This window comes from Panthera pardus, unplaced genomic scaffold, assembly GCF_024362965.1.
Source record: "Panthera pardus isolate Hobbes unplaced genomic scaffold, ASM2436296v1 HiC_scaffold_20, whole genome shotgun sequence".
NCBI lineage: Eukaryota > Metazoa > Chordata > Mammalia > Carnivora > Felidae > Panthera > Panthera pardus.
Window position 1 is genome coordinate 11421924 of NW_026526766.1, and position 22270 is coordinate 11444193.

At 46.5% G+C, this 22270-nt stretch overlaps 1 protein-coding gene across 2 annotated transcripts in view; it reads left to right on the top strand.

Annotated features, from left to right (window-relative positions):
- PIP5K1B (phosphatidylinositol-4-phosphate 5-kinase type 1 beta) overlaps positions 1-22270 on the top strand; it is a 310458-nt gene that overhangs the window by 149607 nt on the left and 138581 nt on the right. For both annotated transcript variants that reach the window (XM_019463652.2, XM_019463653.2), the window contains exon 3: positions 21889-22019. In XM_019463652.2, coding sequence (XP_019319197.1) covers positions 21889-22019 — 131 coding nt within the window. The remainder of the gene's footprint in view (positions 1-21888; positions 22020-22270) is intronic.

A 22270-nucleotide genomic window follows, 5' to 3' on the forward strand; every position in this document is an offset into this window, starting at 1 on the left:
ATAAATTAGGTTAAAATTTCCAGAGCAAGTGACTTCTGCTTGGTGACCGTATACACTGGAAAATGAATTCGGTTTGGCCTAGACATTTTTACACGTGATCTTGGCCATCGTCTACTCAAATGCCATCGTTTGTAGGGGAGGAAACTGAGACCCAGCGATACCACGTAGCTTTCTCAGAGTCTCACAGCCCCCCACCCCTCGGCATCGGGAGGGGCCCCAGACTCCGGTTTTTCTGCCTCTTTCCTGATACCAGAGGTCTGTCCATGTTAATACGGACATGTTGTATGGACATGTCTGTCCATGTTAATACGCAAATTAATACGGTGGGCCTTAGGAAGTCGGGGCAAGAGTCGTTGTCCGTGAATGTTTTTTCTTCTCTTTTTCTACCATTGGTCAAAAAGCTGGTCGGTGGCGAAGCGGAGAGATCCAATTAAGTGTCTTTTCACTTGTGTCTGGGGGCCGTTCCCCCCCCCCCCCGTCTGCACCCCCAGCGTCCAGCACCAGTGGCAGGAGGAGGGAGGGAGCCTGGGACAGTGAGATGGTGGAATGGTGCCACGGTAGGAATCTGGAAGAAGCTTCTCTGTGAGCCAGAGCTGTGGTGAATGCAGAAGCATGTGAAGCAAGAAGGGCCCCCAGTAGAGCTTCTCAGGACTGCAGGGGGAGATCCTGGCCCCTGCCGCCCATCACTTCACCTTGGTGACCTGCAGCCCCCTGGCCAGGGACTCTTTTTTTTTTAATGTTTATTTGTTATTTAATGTTTATTTATTTTTGAGAGAGAGAGAGAATAGAAGAAGCCAGAATCCCTAGGAGGCTCTGTGCTGTCAGTGCAGAGCCCGACACGGGACTCGATCTCACGAACCATGGGGTCATGCCCAGAGTCAAAACCAAGACACTTAACCAACTGAGCCAGTCAGGCAGCCCCTGGCTGGGGACTGTTGTATCTCCCTTTGCGGCTGGATGTCCGGCTAGGTTTTGAGAGGGCTTCCGTTCTCCAAGGAGCTTTGAGACCTAAGGAGCTTTCCTGGCAGAAGGACTGATCCAGGAAAATCACAGTGATCTGGAAGTCAACTATGGAGACGTACAGAAGGCAAGGGAGTCACAGCCATCAGATGTGGAATGGGGGAGCTGCGGGCAGATGGCAGAGTCCCCAACACCTAACATGGCTGGGGTTTTTGTTGTTTTTCTTTTATTTTCTTCATATTTTTTAACATTTACTTATTTTTGAGAGACGCATAGCGTGAGCGGGGGAGGAGCAGAGAGAGAGAGAGAGAGACAGAATCCAAAGCGGGATCCAAGCTACGAGCTGTCAGCGCAGAGCCTGACACGGGGCTCGAACCCACAAACCATGAAATCGTGACCTGAGCCGAAATTGGACACCCAACCGACTGGCCCCCCAGGTGCCCCTTGTTGTTGTTTTTTAAATAGGGTTCTAAGATAGGGGATTTTAAAAACTAAAATCTAGGGTAGTTCTGAGAGAGTGTGCAGAGACAAAATCACATCTTGAATACAGTGTACTCCTAGATCTTGAAACAGCGAGTTTACGTGGGCAAAGAATGCTTAATCCAAACTTGGAAGTGAGCTTAGTATTTAAAATGATTCCCTAATGTCAGTGCTGTAGCATGATTATAGAGATTCTTGCAAAATACATACCTAGCCTCTGATATATCAGTCTGTACACTTGTAGTGTATAGGGTGTATAATCTTTCTGAACTTCAGTTTATTTTTCTGTAAAATGGAGGTAATAGATTTATGGCAAAAAAGTTATGTTAACTTGACCTGGCACATAACTTAACAACAGTTACTGCGAAACTTATGGCAATATTATATAAACATATCTCACCAAAGAAATCCTTATATTCGAGGCTTTCTATCCTAAAAAACAATCTTTTGTGGGGGGCGTGGGTGACTCAATCGGTTGAGCATCTGACTCTTGATTTTGGCTCAGGTCACGATCTCATGATTCATGAGATCGAGCCCCACATCAGGCTTTGCACTGTGCAGGGCCTGCTTGGGACTCTCCCTTGCTCGTACTTTCTCTGTCTCTCAAATAAAGATTTAAAAGAAAAACAATCTTTTGGTATGAAGCAAACACCTACGTTCCAAATTTATAACCCCTTCAGATAAATACTGAACATTTCAGATCTTTTTGTTTATACTTCTCTTGGCATTGTTTTTCTATGGCTTTCCAGAAACATGGGCAGAGCTACTGAGCAGGCAGTAATAATACAATAAATAATTACTATTATCATCTCCCATAATTTTTTTTAATGTTTATTTATTTCTGAGACAGAGAGAGACAGCATGAGTAGGGGAGGAGCGGAGAGAGAGGGAAACACAGAATCTGAAGCAGGCTCCAGGCTCCGAGCTGTCAGTACAGAGCCCGACGCGGGGCTCGAACCCAGGAACCGTGAGATCATGACCTGAACCGAAGTTGGTCGCTCAACTGACTGAGCCACCGAGGCGCCCCTCATTTCCCATAATTTAATTGTGAATGGAGAGATAGCGTCACTTTGCATTCATTCAGGGAAGACAGCCTGATCGTAGACATTTAAAGAGAGGCCATTTTTTAAAATCCCTTTATCAACATCCCTCACCCCTTGGGTCCTCTACCTGCTCGGTGGAGCCTCTAGGAAGTATTGAGGGCCTGCACAGAGAAAAGTGGTTCAAGACTGGAAAACAGCACATCACTAGCAAATGATGCTTTTCGTTGTCACCCTGTAAAAAAACACTGTAGTTGTGGTTTGTTTCCTGTATGATTCTGTCACATTAAGCAATCAAATCCATCCCCTTTCTTCCTTTTAAATCTTAGGTCCCTATATAGGGTATATGTTCTGTATAGATGATGGGATCATCTGTTGTAGGATATATGTGAGATATGTATCCTTAGAAAATTCCCTCTGGCCCACTCAGAGAGTTCATCTTGAAAATTAAACCAAGAAGGAAAATTAAAGTGAGAGAAATTTGGAAGGAAGAGCAAAGCTAGTTTTCTTTCTTCTTAGGCCTGCTTCTTTATCGTTGATCGTTGTCCCCATTTTACCTGTCTTTCTTTACAGAGCAAAAAACTTAGTTATTAAGAAAGTTAAGGGGCACCTGGGTGGCTCAGTCGGTTGAGCGGCCGACTTCGGCTCAGGTCATGATCTCAGGGTCTGTGAGTTCAAGCCCCGCGTCGGGCTCTGTGCTGACAGCTCAGAGCCTGGAGCCTGTTTCGGATTCTGTGTCTCCCTCTCTCTCTGACCCTCCCCTGTTTGTGCTCTGTCTCTCTCTGTCTCAAAAATAAATAAATGTTTAAAAAAAATTAAAAAAAAAAAAGTTAAGTAATGCATACAAATCTAGGCGCAAACGGGAAAAAAATGAATCCAGGGATCCCCGCCCCAGGAAGAAGTTTCATTTCTGGCTTTGTTCTCCTTGTTTGAGTGAATGGGTAGCCAGCAAGCCCTCCTGTTTCCTGAAGTCCAAGAATATACGTCTTGAATTAAGACGTCTTAATATACGTCTAGAATTAATTACCGAGGAGTAACCAGCGGACCCGCTGACTCTATGAGAGTGCCGGGCACTGGGCTATTTCTCTTCCTGAGCTGCATACATACGTCTCTTGAATACTGAAGAGGTCGCTTGGTGGAACGAAGGGGAAAGGTTGGAGGAGGTGTCTTGGCGTCGGTAATAAAAGAACAAAATCTTATTTGCTGCAGGGGTTTGCAGAGGTATAGTAAGTTGCCCTCAAGGTCTTTGCCTCCTTGAAGGAGTTGTAACTCTGCTCTCCTAATCCCTGAAATGGTAACAGCAGTTCTGTATGTGTGTCTGTGTGTCTCTTCGTCCATCCATCCTTCTCATGCAGCAAGAGCTTTGGGGGGGCAGGAGACCTGGGGCGGGGCTAGGGGTTCGTGTCCTCTGGGTAGGTGGGGATGATGTAAGGCCAGCAAGGATGGTGGAGAGAGTGCGGTTGCTGAAGCCTTGGGCGGGGAGGGCTTGGTTGCTTGTCTGGTCGCTGTCTTATGTAAAGCCAGGAGATGAGCCTAGATGCTCATTTTTTCCCCGAAAGATCCCCAAATGCCGACATTGCGCTGAAACCTTTCTGCTTTGGCCCCACCTGGACTGCCCTTCAAACCAGTGCCCGTGTTTCCATGTGCCTTGCCTGGCAGAGTGCTGTGAAAATGTCTCCTGGGGACTCTCTAGGGATGAGGTGTGGCTCTGACCCACCTCCACGCCTCTGGGCAAACCACGCATCTGCTGGTCGGTGGAGAACACAGATAAAAAGGATGGAACCTGGCTTGGTTATGGCCTGGAAATAGACCCACACCGCCAAGTTCGTACCGTGGTAGTTAGACTTGCCGTAGAATTGAGCTGGGCCTGTGCTAAACCAACTGGCTAAGCTGGCATCTCTGTATTTCTGTGTCCAGTCCTGATGTCGGATGTGATGGTCGCGAACACAGACTGGGGGTTAGCCGATCTGCCTTCCAGGGCCAGCTTCGTCACCTCCTCACTTTGTGGCCTTGAGTAAGCTTCTCTGTCTTTCTGAGCCGGTGTCATTGTAAATAAATCACGAGCAACAGTTTTACCTTCCTTGTAGTGTTGTGGGGATAACGTACACCAAGGAGAAAATGCCTCCCGTGCACTTAATACAGCACCCAGATCTCAGTAAGCACCCGGGAAGCGCCGGGAGCCAACAGAATGGTGACGTGGTCTTCGTATGCTGCATTACCTCCCCGCTCCGGAAGGAAGGAAAGAAGCAGAGGTGTGGCAGGAAAGGCACCATCCTGTGAGACAGTTCCAGCTCCACATACCTGATCACTTCTCAGCACAGAGAAGGCCACCTGCAAGGCCCCTTCTAACGATACAGTGTAAGACTCTAAAAGGACAGGTAGCATCTTGACAGTTCCTCTGTATCTCTGCCCGGGTATGTTTCTCTGCCTCTCCCTCCCCCCAGGCTGCTGTTACGTGTTCCCCCAAAAGAGCCCCCTGTCCCGGTGAGCCAATTACAGAGCACTATATCGCTATTTGCAAGAAAAAAAACACACACACACACACACACAAAACGAATAGAAGTATAAATTCTTCTAAGATACTACTTTTTTTTTTTAAATGTTTTTATTTATTTTTGAGACAGAGAGAGACAGAGCATGAACAGGGGAGGGGCAGAGAAAGAGGGAGACACAGAATCTGAAACAGGCTCCAGGCTCCGAGCTGTCAGCACAGAGCCCGACGCGGGGCTCGAACTCACAGACCGCAAGATCATGACCTGAGCCGAAGTTGGACGCTCAACCGATTGAGCTACCCAGGCACCCCCTACTTTAAGTCTTAAGAACTATCTGGAGAAATGCAAAAACTGTATTATGGTAAAAAAAAAAAAAATAAAGAAGAACCATTTGGTAGATGATTAAGAGATGGTTACTGTTTCTGCCCTGTGAGAGCTTATACCTTCAAAAATAAAAACTCCGGACAGCAGGCATAGAATCTTCCTATTTCAGAATTTCCAGGGGCATTATTTTGTAAATGCACGTGAGCTTTAATTAATATAAAATAATTGAGTGTGGCTAGTAGTGTGTAACCATAAAGAAATGAAAATTATTTCTATAACATTTTTTTTTGAGAGAGAGAGCGAGAGAGACCGAGTATGAGTTGGGGAGGGGCAGAGAGAGAGGACACAGAACCTGAAGCGGGCTCCAGGCTCTGAGCTGTCCGCACAGAGCCTGATGCGGGGCTCGAACTCATGAACTGCGAGATCTTGACCTGAGCCGAAGTCAGACGCCTCACTCAGCCACCCAGGTGCCCCAAGAAATGAAAATTATTCATTTAGAGGCAGATAATAGAGTGAAGATGCAAAAGGGTCTCCCTAGTCTCGGTGATCAGGAAAATGGGCGCTAAACCAGCAAGATTAGCAAAAATGAACAGTATCAATGGTAGCTCTGTTGGTGAGGGTTTGATGATAAGCACATTCGTCTTCTCTGTTGGTGAGAATATAAACTGATGAAATCTCGTTTGGAAAGCTTTCTGGCAGCACCCCACCAAAAGTATAAATGTGCGTGTCTTTCCATCGAACGGTTCTTCTTCTAAGACTCTATGCTGCAGAAATAAGAAAGAAATGGGAGTGAATATACAAGCAGGAGTATTCATTGCAGCATTATTTGCTCTTAGAGAGAACAAGAATCCTAATTGCTTTCAAAGGAAAACGGTTCAAAGAGTTGTGTTACACGCGAACCACGAAACTCTCTATAACCATTAGAGACGGTGAGATTCTGGGGGCGCCTGGGTGGTTCAGTCGGTTAAGCGTCCGATTTTAGCTCAGGTCGTGATCTCACGTCACGGTTCGTGGGTTCAAGCCCCAGGTCAGGCTGTGTGCTGTCAGTGCAGAGCCCGCTCCAGATTCTCTGTCTCCTTCTCTCTGTCCCTCCCCCACTGTCTTTGGTGTCCACTCTCTGTCTCTCAAAATTAAAACTAAAACATAAAAAATTTAAAAAAAAAAGAATCTGGGGCGCCTGGGTGGCTCAGTCGGTAAAGCCTCCGACTTCTGTTCAGGTCATGATCTCACGGTTCATGAGTTCGAGCCTGCATCGGGCTCTGTCCCGACAGCTCAGAGCCTGGAGCCTGCTTCGGATTCTGTGTCTCCCTCTCTCTCTGCCCTTTCCCCACTCATGCTGTGTGTGTGTCTCTCTCTCTCAAAAATAAATAAACATTAAAAAAATTTTAAAAAAATCTGTAGAGACAGACATGGAAGGATATTGTATGAAAACAGCAAACTGCGGTAGAGCACAGATAGTAAGATCCATTTTTATTCTTTAACACACACACACACACACACACACACACACACGCACGCATTTTCATTGTGTAGAGAAAAAAGTCTAGGACACACACAAAAGAAGTGATGATAGTTAACCCCGAGGAGCAAGATCGAGAAGGGCACATTCATGTTTTACTTCCTTTTTTTTGAGAAATGCATTAAAGCTATTTATTACCAAGCTATAGATGACAGGTGGTAGGCAGGGTGCGGCGGGAGGAGCTGACTGGTCCTTTGGGCTCCTTCCCTCTGTCCTCCTGGGCCTGGGCTCTGAGTGCCTCCAGCAGGTGCTCCCTGGCTGAGGCCACCTTTGAGTACATGTAGAGAAGCCGCCCATGGACTTAGCATTTCCCTTGAGTAGGAGTTCATAGCTGTGCAAACTCCTGCCGCGGGACCCGGGCAGAGCCATCCCAGTGACCTGAGCCAGGTATTTGGCCACGGTGGCCACTTGTCCTCAGGGTTGCGGTCTCCCTGCTTTACTTTCTGTAGTTAAACTTGACTTGTACTCAATGAGCCTGAGTTAGTTTTTTTTTTTTTAATTAATCATTGCTCTCTGTGTAGACTTTTCTCTTTCAAAAAAAAATTCTTTTTTTATCTTTATTTATTTTTTAGAGAGAGACAGTGTGTGAGCAGGGGAGGATCAGAGAGAGAGGGAGACACAGAATCCAAAGCAGGCTCCAGGCTCCGAGCTGTCAGCACAGAGCCCAATGCGGGGCTTGAACCCACGAACTGTGAGATCATGACATGAGCCGAAGTCGGATGCTCAACCGACTGAGCCGCCCAGGTGCCCCTAGACATTTCTCTTTCAGTCTGAGATGTTTTTGAGCCTGCATCACTGTTCGGGTAAAGAACATTCACACCTCATTTCACAGGTTACAAGCCCTCGGAATACGGGTTCAGTTACGTATAAAAGCAAGAACAGAATGACCATGGCTCACACAAAGTGGAAGTTTATTTGTCTCATGTATAACAGTTCAGGGGTAACTTACTTCCTCTGCAGAGTCTTCAGGGGCCCGAGTTTCCATCTTGTTTTGCTGTCGTTCTCATTGTGCGGCTTCCAGATACCATCAAGGAGGGGCTGCTTCATCTCTAGTCATCTCCTCTGCAGAGGACGCTCTCCCTGTTAACACTGTGACCTGGGAGGGGTGCCTGGGTGGCTCAGTCGGTTGAGCGTCCAACTTCAGCTCAGGTCATGATCTCGCAGTTGACGAGTTCAAGCCCCGTGTCGGGCTCTGTGCTGACAGCTCAGAGCCTGGAGCCTGCTTCGGATTCTGTGTCTCCCTCTCTCTGCCTCTCCCCTGCTCACGCTCTGTCTCTCTCTGTCTCAAAAATAAACATTAAAAAAAAAAACAAAAAAAAAAAGTGTGACCTGCGAGCTGGCCACATCATTTCCTCTCACTAGTCAGAAATTAGTCACCTGACTACACCTAGTTGCAAGAGAAACCAGGCAAAATACCTAATTAAAGTTTCTCGTACTGTATAATAGGGTCTCTTGACATTGGCACTCTTGACATTAGGAGCTGGGTAAGTCTTTCTCAAGGCGGCTGTGCTGTGTGGTGTAGGGTGTTAGCAGCATCCCTGGCCTGCCCAATTGATGTCCGTGGCACCTCCTAAGTATGACAACCAAAACTGTCTCCAGACACTGGCAGGTGTCCCTTGGAGGACGAAATCAGCCCTCATTGAGAACAACTGCTAAATAAGAGGGACAGATAGATAATGCAGACAGTTAGCAACATCTGTCATTAGGACTGTGTTGTTCCTCCCCAAACAGTGCTTAGCGCCAGCGAAATAATTTCCCTTTAAAATCAACAATTCCTAGGGCGCCTGGGTGGCTCCGTTGGTTGAGCATCCGACTTTTGATTTTGACTCAAATTACGATCTCACGGTTCATGGGTTCCAGTCCTATGTTGGGCTTCCCGCTGGCAGCGTGGAGGCTGCTTGGGATTCTCTCTCTTCCTCTCTCTTTGCCCCTCCCCCACACACTCTTTCCTTTCTCTCTCTCTCTCTCTCTCAAAATAAATAAATAAACTTGAAAAAAAAAATCAACAACTCCCTTACAGGAAATATAATACTGTAAGACTAGGTGAAACTTGATTTTGGTTGATTCTCAGGAGGTGAAAAATTAATCCTTTTTTGTTTTTATTTTTTGAATCTAAATTTGTAGTTTTTATCAAATGTTTCTATTTATTTTTATTTGAATATACAGACTTTGTTCCCTGGTGTGTCCAGTGTTAAGGATATTATACCGTGGCACGTTTATGATGCATGTCTCAGCATACACTAATATTTTGAAAGGATTACTCTGGCAACATTCATAATGCTGTTCTATCCTAAATCAAAAATCTCATCTGCAGTTGATGGCATATCTCTTTTAAGGGCAATTAAGTGCATATAATTTACCACTGCTGAATACCTTAAGAGCACAGTATTTTTCTGTTTGTGAGAAGTGTTTGCTTAATATGCTTTTCCATATTCTTTGTTCTGCCTTTTCTCACATGTTTAGAGAATCAAATCTTCCTTCAGATAAGTGGATACACAGGGATTTTTGTTAAAAGGCTGCTTAGTAATAAGAGAAAGTTAAATATAAAGCAAATCTGTTTGGGGCTTCTTCCAAGGGCGCTTAGTGCCCAGTATGTCAAAACGACCTTGTTATGAGCCAGTTTCACGACCTAGAAGGTCTGTACAGGCACAGCGGAGGATATAATTATTCTTACTCAGTATCTCCAGCATTCTTCTTTTTGAAAATGTAGATGGCTGCAGAAATTTTATCAGAAAAGTAGTTGCCAACCATGAAAGTAACAGAATACCCCAGAAGTCATTTATGAAGCCACACTTCCTGGGATAAGGGAACCAACGGGTCTGGCTGTTGTATGAACAGGGACTGGGTGGGGAGAATGGTGTTAGAAGTGGGCCTAGGAGCGTAGGTGGGAAGCCAAATGGAGAATGGAGAAGGTCAACATTGAAGGCATGGAGACCCACCTAGATTTGTGGAGAGGCACTCGGATCTCTAGTGTGGCCAGGACAGCGAGCTGTCCCCCCGAACTTGCGGTCCCTCTTCCATAGCCAGACTTCCTCGTATCTCGGTGAGGCCGTGTGATTGACCCTTGCTGATGGACTGTAAGTGGGTCTTTACCTGGAGGGTCTGGACGGTGAATGGATGACAATACATTCAGATTGGTAATTCGAAGAGTATTTAGGGAAGGCACTGTTGGCAAAAGTGTGGGGGAAGAGTACAAGGAGACTACAAGAGACAGCATGGTATCTCGAGACCAGAACTAACCTCGTTGTCTGCCTTAGGCCTGAGTGGTAAGAGAAGGGTACAGTTTCTAGAACCCCAAATAGGAGTTATCTGGGGAGGCTCACAAGAAAGGAACTATAACTTTCAGGACATAGCAGTCTAAGTCCAACCTCCCACTCCCTCCCCACACCCCACCATAGGAAGGAAAGAAGGGAGTAAACACCCTGGCTTCATTTCAAACATCCCATATTCTTCTGTGGAGGTGTCCCATTGGCCAAATCCAACTGGAAGACAAGGCTGGGAAGCCCTCGAATGTAGCCATACAGGGAGTGTGCCAGGACACGGAGTAGGGTGCGGAAGGATTGGGGAGCAGACCTGGGGTACGCAGTCTGCTCTGGAACTCGTGGCAACGGCGGTAGGAAGTGGGTGTTCCTTCACCATTCCTGATTCTCCAATCAGCCCGCTGGGTTTGTAGGACATTGAGCCCTAGGGGATGTCAGAGCCACAGTGATACAGGACACCGCCCAGCAGGGGAAAGCGGAACACCGATCAGGGACACCCACAGTGGATTCTTCCTGATTAAGAAATAAAGTTGTGTTGCACTAAGACACTAAATTTCAGGGATGCGTTTTTTACAGACGTTAGCAATGGGGGATTTTTAAATTATTATTAGCGTAGTTAGAATGAACAGGAATTAGATTGTAGAAAGTCCTGCAAGCCCATCAAGAAATTTAGATGCATTTCTCTAAGTAGTCCAGAAAAAACAAAACAGTGAAGGTTTTTAATGCTGGGAGGTGGGTAGTGTTTGCTGTTGTTGTTTTAAAGCCTCAGAAGGATGAATCCAACAGTCAGGTGGTGGGTCTAATGGGACACAGTGAGCAATCAGTTGAGGTACCCATGACCAAAACCCGTGTTGTCAGCAGGACCCGTGATTCAGTCGAGGCCAGGAGAAGCTGAAGGGATGGCCTTTTAATCACAGTCCAAGGTCAGATGCCGGCCTGCCACGAAGAACTTGAGGAGGGAGGTTGTCTAAGACCCGTTTAGTGATCACCCCGCTCTATTAAAGAGCTTGGCTGGTCCACTTTGAGATGCGGAGACTGGAAAAGGAATTTGGAGAGAGTTGTGGTTGTGAGTAACTCTCAGAACGCAGAGTGTCAGGTGAGGATCTGCCCATCATCTGTAGCCCAGGGCAGGGGGCTTTGGTGAGACCACTGAAGAGTATCGTATGTGTTCCCTGGAGCCTGGGGGATACGATTGACTGTAGTACTTCCTGGGAAATTAGAAGAACGAGAGAATCGTGGGGTCAGCTCTGATGGTGGCCAAGCAAAGAGAAGGCCCTTAGGGAGTGTACGAGGAGTTTCAGGATAAATGATATGTAACCAGTTGAGGGCACTGAGCCGGTGATAAAGCTGATGTGTGGTCATCTCTGAGCCTGGTCGAGTGAGCACCTGGGGGAACTATCAGCCAGAGGAGGTGTGCTCTCCCCGCTAAAGGTGAGGACATAAGCACCATGGGAGGAGGTAACTGCAGATCCTAGGCGAGCACGCCACAGAGAGAGAGAGAGATACCTAGCAAGCCTTTTAAGTGCCTGGGATGTCCTCCAACTCTTCAAGCAAGACCTTCCTGCCCCCCCCCCAAAAATCAGTCAGAAAAGAGAAGCCCCCCATGGGGCGCCCGGGTGCCTCAATCGGTTGAACGTCCGGCGCCGGCTCAGGTCATGATCTCACGGTCTGTGGGTTCGAGCCCGCATCGGGCTCTGTGCTGACAGCTCGGAGCCTGGAGCCTGCTTCCGATGCTTTGTCTCCCTCTCTCTCTGCCCCTCCCCCACTTGAGCCCTGTCTCCTTCTCAAAAATGAAGAAATGTTAAAAAAAATTTTTTTTAAAGAAAAGAGAAGCCCCCCCAACCCTTCCCACCGCTGGCAGCCAGCTTGTGCCAGACCAGCTGGGGGAAGGGAGATGGCTACAGAAAGTATATTTAAGGTTTTTATTACTAAGTGGACTAGACCAAATACTGACATGAGACCATTTTTGGTTATCTGACGAGCAGAGGGACCTTTGCTTCTGGTAAGTGCCAGAAGGGTCATAGATCTAACCTTGGGCAGGGGAAGATGTAACCCTAGAATAAATTTAGAGAAACCATGGGAGACAAAAACAAGGTTGGTAATGATTATGTTTCCTAAGACTGTAGCAGTTATGTGGGGTTCTAGCATTAAGGCCTGGACTAAAAGAAAATGAAATTAAAAAATGAGAAATTCCAACGTACACGTGTGTGTGTGTGTGTGTGTGTGTGTGTGTGTGTGTGTGTATGCATATATTTCAATTCATGCCTCAAAAGGTATTTGTAAACATAGTAGCAGTTCCTTGATTGAAAGACTTTTCTTTTCCCACATATAACAAAAAACTTAGAAAATTCACGAAGTACATGAGTTGGAAGTAGAAATCACCTATTATTCAACCACCCAGAGGTAATCATACAGTTTGATATATAGTATTTCCTTCCTGTCCTTTTTTCCTTTGTGGATGTGTATATCTACAGTTGTGAGGTTATCTTTTTCAAACTTGATTATATGTAACTTGCATCCTGCCTTTTTAACTTAATATTTTATTTTTCTAAGTTAAAAGCGCATTTTATTTTTATTTTTTTAATATAATTTATTGTCACACTGACTTACATACGATACCCAGTGCTCATCCCAACAAGTGCCCTCCTCAATGCCCATCACCCACTTTCCCCTCTCCCTTACGCCCCCCCATCCACCCTGTTTGTTCTCTGTATTTAAGAGTCTTGTGTTTTGCCTCCCTCCCTCTCTGTTTGTAACTATTTTTTCCCTTTCCCTTTCCTCATGGTCTTCTGTTAAGTTTCTCAAGTTCCACATATGAGTGAAAATATATGATATCTGTCCTTCTCTGACTGACTTAGGTCACTCAGCATAATACCTTCCAGTTCCATCCACATTGCTGTACGTGGCCAGATATTATTCTCATTGCCAAGTAGTAATTCCATTGTATATATAAACCACATCTTATGTATCCATTCATCAGTCGATGGACATTTAGACTCTTTCCATAATTTGGCTATTGTTGAAAGTGCTACTGTAAACATTGGGGTACAAGTGCCCCTATGCATCAGCACTCCTGTATCCCTTGGGTAAATTCCTAGTAGTGCTATTGCTGGGTCGTAGGGTAGTTCTATTTTTAATTTTTTGAGGAACCTCCACACCATTTTCCAGAGCAGCTGCCCCAGTTTGCATTCCCATCAGCAATGCAGGAGGGTTCCCATTTCTCCACATCTTCACCAGCATGTATAGTCTCCTGATTTGTTCATTTTAGCCACTCTGACCGGCGTGAGGTGGTATCTCAGTGTGGCTTTGATTTCTGTTTCCCTGATGATGAGTGACGTTGAGCATCTGTTTATGTGTCTGTTGGCCATCTGGATGTCTTCTTTGAAAAAGTGACTATTCATGTTTTCTGCCCATTTCTTCCCTGGATTATTTGTTTTTCAGGTGTTGAGTTTGGTAAGGTCTTTATAGATTTTGGATACTAGCCCTTTATCTGATATATCATTTGCAAATATCTTTTCCTATTCTGTCGGTTGCCTAAAAACACATTTTATTTTTTTAATTTTTTTTTTTAACATTTATTTATTTTTGAGACAGAGAGAGACAGAGCATGAACAGGGGAGGGGCAGAGAGAGAGGGAGACACAGAATCGGAAGCAGGCTCCAGGCTCTGAGCCATCAGCCCAGAGCCCAACGCGGGGCTCGAACTCACGGACCGCAAGATAGTGACCTGAGCCGAAGTCGGACGCTTAACCGACTGAGCCACCCAGGCGCCCCTAAAAACACATTTTAAAAATATGGTTTAGGGACACCTAGGTGGTTCAGTTGGTTGAGTGTCTGACTCCTGATTTCTTTTCCAGTCATGATCTCATGGTTCATGGGGTCAAGCCCCATGTCGGGTTCTGTGCTGAAAGCATGGAGCCTGCTTGGGATTCTCTCTCTTCCTCTCTCTGCCCCTCCTCTGTGTGCATGTGCACATGCTCTCTCTGTCTCTCTCAAATAAATAAACTTAATTTTGTCAAATATTCTAGATGCAGAGTTGGACTTATGAATCAATGATAACGAGAGAAAAGATTAGAGAATTTAACCCATAGCTTTCGAGATCCCACCAAGTTGTATTCATATTACCAAATAAAAGGACCACTTGGTTGAGACTCTGGTCGCTTCTTTCTTCAAATTCTCTTCTCTTGGTTTCTTGAAAGCCATGTTTTCTTATTTTCTTCCTACTCCTGCCATCACTCCTATGTCACTGCGAAAGGTTCTCCTTTCTGTCTTCTCCCTAAATGTTTCACCAAGCTCCAGGTCCTTCTAGAATACTCCTCTGTCAACCCCCAATGCCATTTATATGTGGAAAACACTTATTCAAAGTTTCAGCCCAAACCTCTCTTCTGAGCTCCTGACTTACATCTTAACATCTCTGACTGGGTGTCTCACTGGCATCTCAAATGGAACACTTGATCTTCCCCCGAAAATATGTTCTCCTCAGTCTCCCCACCTCAGCCGAGCAAACTCCGTCCTCTCAGTTGCTCCAGAGAACCACCAGGATGTTTCAGGGCTTTGCTCGCCCTCATCACTAGCTCATGGCAAGTCTTAGCTCCTTCCAAAATATCTCTCCCGTTCATCTTTCCTGTCCATCTTCTTGTCTATCACCCTCCTTAAGCCGTCCACATCTCTTTGAGGCACTACAGCAGCCCCCTAACTCCTTTCCCTCTACCCAGCAGCCAGAGCGATCCTTTTAAAATTAGAAAGCTGTTCCTTATCAAAACACACACACACACACACACACACACACACACACACACACACACCCTTATCATGGCCTGTAAGGCCCAGATCTGGGGCCAGGGTCTTTCTAGCCTCTAGTTCTCACACTTTCCATGGGGCCCACTGCTGTGTGTTTACCATGGTTTGCTTTCGGGTCCCTGAACTGCTGCTCTTCTCTGCCTGGAAATCTGTTCCCTTGACCTCCTAGTGGGACTCTCAGAGTTGCTCAAGGGCCAGGACCCTGTCCAGGCCACTTCTGTATCCCCATTTGTAGAAGAGCACCTGGCATGTGGGGGGCCCCCAGCCAGCCCTTGTCGACAGGACCTGCTGACTGGCCCTTCTTACCTTTCAAGTCTCTGCATGTGTACCGTTCCTCAGGGATGCCTCTCCTAACTCCACCTTTCCAAATTGACCTCCACCCTGTTGGCCTCAGTGACATCACCCTCTTGTTCATATCCCTGACTGCTCTTGTCATTGTGTGTGTGAGTCTTTGCCTAATGTCTGTCTCCCCCACCAGACCAGAAGCTCCCATGAGAGCAAGAACATTGTGCTATTCTCTCCAGCACCGGTGCCTGGCTCAAAGAAAGTTCTCAGATCGCTGTTAAATGAACGAACAGCATCTGACTGAATGGCATTCTGAGGGGAGCTCTTCTCTTTACCTGGGGCAACCCCCGGGGAAAATGCTAGAAATCAGCCCTGAACTGGAGGATGATCTGCAGAATCATGGCACCCTCACAGTTGGCTATGTCCCAATCCCTACACTTTGTGCATTCGTTAGCTTACATGGAAAAAGGACTTCCCAGATGGGATTTGGTTAAAGATCTTGAGATGGAAAGATCCTCCTGCACTCTCCTGGCAGGGCCTCATGACAAGGAGGCAGGAGGTTCAGAGTCCACAAAGGCAATGTGACAAGAGCTGAGGTTAGAGGGAGAAAGAGAGTTGAAGATGCTGCTGTCTCTGAAGACGAAGAGGCCCCAAGTCAATGAACGTGGGCGGCTTCGAGAGGCTCAGAAAGGCGAGGAAACGGATTCTCCCCTCAGCTTCCAGAAGGAACGCAACCCTACCAGCACCTTGATTTTAGGACTTGTGACCTACAGAACTATATGATGATAAGTTTGTGTTGAGCACACTCATTTGTGGTAATTTGCTACAGCAGCAGTAGATACCTAACACACAGAGGGACTGGAGCATTGGTTTGAACAAGTGGAAAATGAGAGTGCCCCCCTCTCCCGTTCAGAAGGCTTTAGGTTGCCCACCCATAAACCATCCCATTTCTGTATTCCTACAGCTCGTTTCATGCAATCTTTCCTACTTTCTTTCCCTTTAATTCTACCACTGGGGCAAAGAAGCCTGTGCCTTTGTTCTTGAGTATAGGTTCAGAGATGAGGGGAACACGGACCTGGAGGTAGGGGTTCTCCCTGTCGGACAAGGATTCCCACCTCTCGCTGTGAAGAGCTGTCGCTGAGCTATTTTTTCATGGCCCAGTCTAAGGCCCCTTGGCAGTGAACATCTCTAATTTAGAATTAGACTCTCTAGGGGCCTGGGAGGCTCCTAGTCGATTAAGCATCCGACTGCGGCTCGGGTCATGATTGTGAGGTTTGTGAGTTCGAGCCCCTTTTCGGACAGATTCTGTGTCTCCGTCTCTGTCTGCCCCTCCCTTGCTCATACTCTACCTCTCAAAACAAATGTTAAAAAAAATTTTAGAATTAGACTCTCTAGATCTCTGTGTGGTTTTGGAAAAACACATTCTGAAAAAAGAGAACACGTTAGACCCCTTCCTTGGGAAGAATGCGCCCAACCAGAAAATGTCATTTAGAGTTTTAGGGCTTCGTGGACCTGTAAGGTCAGCTTGCTCAAAGTATCGTGTGTCTGTCTGTCTGTCTGTTTGGGAGTGTGAAAATCTCTTTTTATATCAAGATGCAGGAGTCCATGGAGGTCAGGAAGGAGTAATACTGTAAGACAGGGTTGTTTGTCAAGCTAAAGGGTTTGGACTTAATCCTATAGTGAGGACACCAGGAACCCATTAGAGGGTTTTGCACAAGGTGGTGACATGATGAGATCTGTACTTTTGACAAAAATCACTCTGGCATCATCTATATTGGCTCTAATCCCGTAATTAGTTCATCGGAACACCTTGGAGGAGAAAGTGCCGTTGACATGAAATGTTTTCATACTTCCTTTTCAAGCCACCGATACCAGATGGCACGTTAAGTGATCCGGTTTCATAGACAATGTGCTGGAGGAAGCAGTCTCCCGTAACCAGTGTCACGTCGGTTAAATCTTACTGTCGTCAGGATCATTGCTTCCCTGATGGTGGGTTTCCATAGATGTTGTCAGATTGTTACTTACCACCATGATTATCTCATCGTGGGAGGACTTTCCGGCTTCAGTCAGATCAGATCGTCTCCAGCAGAAAAATTCAGGCTCGTAAGATAGTGGAAGATGGTGGAGTGCTGAACCAGGCGCCCTCAGAGACCAGAGCATCATTCCTGGCTCTCCCACACCCTGGCCAAGGGACTTAGACCCGGTTAATTTCCCAGACCCACGCTGTCTTTAGCTGTCAAATGGGCTTTATAAGCCCTCCCTACCTGCAAAACAGTCGTGAGGATCAAACATTAAAAGATAGCACTTTGAAAACTCGCACTTATCACACAAACCCAGAGCTGACGTTCATTTTCCCCTTAGGATTCTCGTCAGCCCTGCGCAAGGGTGGGTTAGGAAAGAGGAGCTATGGAAGTATCAGTGGTCTGCTTTCGCGGTCTTCTGTGGTTCTTTTTTCTGACTATGCAAAGCTTTAGAGGTTGTTCTAGTATCCAGGCAACGTGTTGCCTCCACTTAGCCCATGCAAAGTCCTGAATTAAAAATAGGCTCTGTTTCGCTGTGTTCCGAAATCTAGAACTACATGTTCTAAAGGAGTCAAAGGTCCCTGGTGGAGCTCGAAGGGAAAATGGTCATGTCCTAGCGCTGTGAGAGCATCAGCCAAGTCCTACAGAGAAAACCGGAGAGGCTGAGTGTGTGTGGAGCCACGGACTTGTTACTGGGTCACTGGTCTGTTGGCTGGAATCCCGAAGGACCGAAGAAGGGCTTATGGCGCACGGTTGGCAGGGAAGGAATGTGCTGGTTGTCCAAGAGGAACCACTAGCCCTATACACGGGTTCTTTGTCACCATCATGGTTTACTAATCTGCTATCCAGAGACACTCCAGGTAGCATTTCAGTTTCACAGTTTTAAAGCACATCTTACGAGTGGCCGTGTTAGAAAATACGACAGCACGGCCCATCCGCCTGCCGTGACTGCTGCCCGCTGGGAGAACTTGAGGTACTGGGTGGTGCCTTTACTGCTGGTGACTCAAGAAACCACATGCCCCAGTGAACACAGACATTCCCAGGAAGTGGGCAAGATGCTTTTTAATTCTCTGCAAATGCATGGGTGCCAAAGCATCGGATTTTACATGGAGGTGGGGAGAAGGAAACCTCAAGACTTCATCCCTCCCTTGGCAGCAAAATACCACACACACCCCCACCGCCGTTGCTGGTGGTGACATTAACAAGTGACATTGACCCGTATTTATACTGGTTTACCAAGCGGTTTACAGCTTTTCTTAGGTTGACTCATGGTTGGGTGTGATTAGAAGCAAATAAAATATTTCAGCCCTGGCATATTAAAAGGAATGGTTTCCGCAGGACTCCTTCCTCTGCTGAGGTCAAACAGCTAGACTTAAGAGGGAACTTCAGACTTGCATCCCAGGCTCATTTTGGGAGCGGGGATGGGGGATGAAAAAACAGATGTGGAAGCATCGTGGGCTTTGCAGCCAGAGTGCCATATCATATGCTACCGATGGGAGTGGGACAAGTCACTTCACCTCGCTGCGCCTTGAATCCCCACCTGTAAAAAGGGCAAAATCAGGGATCTTGACCTGCTAGGTGACGGTGTAGTTGCTTATAACTTGGACTCCCCACGTGTGAGTTCCACTTGCACCTCGTCACGAGCTGTGTGAGGATAAAAGCACTCAGAAGAGTGCCTGCCACTCAGTGAACGCTCTGTACGTCTGCACTACGATTACGACAGGTTGTTGTTACGATTATCATCATTGTGCGTCAAGTACCAGGCGCGAAGTGTTGATCGAAAAAATACGACCTTTTGTTACCATTTCTGTTATGTCTCCCATCAGAGCGCTTGAATTTTAAGGAGGCAGAAAGGAAGGTAATAGCATCACAAGTCTGTTTTTTGGTGTAACTAAACAGACGTCAACAGAGCCCTTTCCCGAATCTTATTCCTTTGAGGATTCAAAATTTACTCTCATGCCATCGGAGAAAGATTTGTCCAGTGTTCCTTAGAGCAAGAGCGAATTCTCGAGCCTCACCCCAGACCTTCAGAATCAGAAAGTCTGGAGATGCAACCCATCGGTCTGCTCTTGATTTTGGCTTGGGTTGGCCATGCCCGTTGACTGTTTTTTTAAGACTGTTTTTTTTTAGAGTAGTTGTAGGTTAACAGAAGCATTGAGAAGGGTCAGCGATTTCCCACCTGCTCTCTGCCTCCCACTATCAACATCCTCCCCCACAGGGTTGGGTTTGTTACAATGGATGAACCTACCTTATCACCTGGAGTCCATAGTTTACATCATGGCTCGCTCGTTATGTGTGTTCTGTGGGCTTAGATACCTGTGTCACGGCATGTAGCCATCATTACAGTATCATAAAAGGTGTTTTCCCTGCCCCGAAAACCCTCTGTGTTCTCCCTGTCTTCTCCCAACCCCTGGCAACCGTTGCTGCTTTTCCTGTCTCTGCGGTTTTGCCTTCGTCTCTTTTAAGTATCTCCGTGATTCTCGTGCTTCCTAAAGTTTGAAAACACCAGGTATAGACTTCTGCTGCTTTGACCGCCTTCTGTAGTTGGGGTTCGAGGAGGAGGGTGGTCAAGAAACCATTGGTTATACTCCCTCATCTGTATGACAGGTGTCCCGGCCCCAGAAGGACTAGAGGACTGAATTAAGCAGAAATACCGAGAGTTCCGGGTAGCAGTCAGGGGTGGGGAGGGACGAGCGCTTTGAGAGCACAGGACTCTGTTGATGGTTCTGGAACAGAACACGTCGGGGTGTCGGGTCCTCTGGAAAGTGCTGATGTCATATCTTGGGCCATACTGCTCTGAGTGATGGATAGAAATGCCTTTTGAATTTGTATGTGAGGTTAAAGTGAAGAAAATCCATTTCAGTCTTCCAAAGTCAGAGGTTTTGGTACAAAAGGTCACTGTTGCCAGTTGGTGGCATTGCAGAACTCGGGGAGCGAGAATGAAAATAGCAAACTTTTTTGTTTTTGAAGCCTAGTTGCCCTGGGGGCTTGAGTCCCAGTCTTTCGCCATCTTGCTGCCCTGGAATCTTGAAGAGGCATGTGGAAGAAGAAAAACACCGAGCCACTCTCTGCCTCCTCTAGGAAGGAGGGCAGGGAGTTGTGCTCAGAGTAGGGGGGATATCATATTTGCAGTGGGGTGAACAAGCCACCAAATGATGACTCCATGGGGAAGGGTTTGTAGAGTTGCAGAGTGGAAGTGACAGAGAAGCTCGGATCGATCCCGGCCTCCGGTTTGATCCTTGATCCTCAGATTTCCTGAATCGTGGAGATAATCCCTTCTTAAAGGCTTCAAAACTGGCTGTATGCATACATGTAGCTCGCAGACCCTTTAAACCTATTTGGATGCCGTTCTGTGATCACAAGCAAAGGACATACAGAACCAAGCTAGGTCGTATATCCTTTCCACCCCACCCCCAACACTGGTGTCCTCTAGCCAAAGTGCCATGATCCACAGTCACCTGAGGTTGAACCCCAGACAAGCCACTGCAAGCACAGGGCTAGGTCCCCAATAATCACTTGGTGACTTCACCTGAAATGGCCACACTTGCACAAACATTGAGAAGCATGCCTTCTGGGGCGCCTGGCTGGCTGGCTGTTAAGTGCCCAACTTCAGCTCAGGTCACGATCTTGCCGTCCGTGAGTTCGAGCCCCGCGTCGGGCTCGGTGCTGACAGCTCAGAGCCTGGAGCCTGCTTCGGATTCTGTGTCTCCCTCTCATTCTGCCCCTCTCCCTCTCTCTCCCAAAAATAAACAAACATTTAAAAGATTTAAAAAAAAAAAAAGAGCATGCCTTCTAATTTTCCTAAATTGAGTAACTTTGCTATTTCTCCTATTTTATTGGCTAAAACGACACACACACACACACACACACACACACACACACACACGTGTATGTATGTGTACACATATATGTATATACATTATTCCCCATTAATGTATATACATTATTCCTACACAGGTCAGTGTAGGAAATTGTGATTGTGGATTCATGGCAAAACTAATAAGCAATTTCCAAATTAAATTTTATCCAAAGGCTCAAATTACTTTTTGCTGTCTCATTTCTTGTGAAGATAAAGTACTCCTCTTGAGGGCGCCACCTGCGTGGCTCAGTGGGTTGAGCATCCAACTCTTGGTTTTAGCTTAGGTCATGATCCCAGGGTCAAGGGATCAAGCCCTGCATCCAGCTCTGTGCTGAGCCTAGAGCCTGCCTGGGATTCTCTGTATCTTCCTCTGCCCCTCTCCCCCACTTGCGCACGTGCACATGCTCTCTCACGTGCTCTCTCTCTCTCTCTCTCTCAAATTAAATAAGAAAATACACTTCCTGATCCATAGGTATGTTATAAAACTTAAGATTTTTAAAAAATGTGGCTATACCATTTCTTTTTTGGTACAAATTAGAATACCATGTGTTGAAAGCATCCTACCAAATTTCTAAGCTCTTACTAACAGAAAGTTGGAGATTTGGGACTGTAATTTGACCTTAGAAATATTTGTAGGAAATACTACCACAAGAATAATTTCATATCAAGAAGGGCCCTTAATAGACCCACCGTCAAAAGAAGGAACCTGTCCTGTTTCCAAACCCAGCTTCCTCACGGTTGAGGAACAAGAAAGAAAATCTAACCCCCTTTTCCTGTTTCTGCTGCTTGTGACCTTGAACAAGGCCCTGACTGTTGAGGCTGACCCTGAGACCCTTGTTTTCTTTGCAGACTGCATCATCTGCTATCAAAGGTGCTATTCAGCTGGGGATAGGATACACCGTGGGCAATCTCACTTCGAAGCCGGATAGAGATGTTCTCATGCAAGACTTTTACGTGGTGGAAAGTGTGTTCCTACCCAGGTAAGAACATTTCTGTTTGTGAGGATTTCCATGCTAAAGAACCTTCCTGGTGGCCTCTCCACATTGAAGACTTTCCTACCAGTGAATGGGTACATGCACGCGTTGGGTCTTTAACAGGCCCAGAAGCAGCACCAAGGATTGTCACTTTCCCTTGTGCCACGTGGGTTGCGTTTATTTTTATAGGGAGACTGTAAGTAGGTTCTATGTAATGATGGTAACGCCTGGAAGATTGTATGAAGATTTGAGATTCG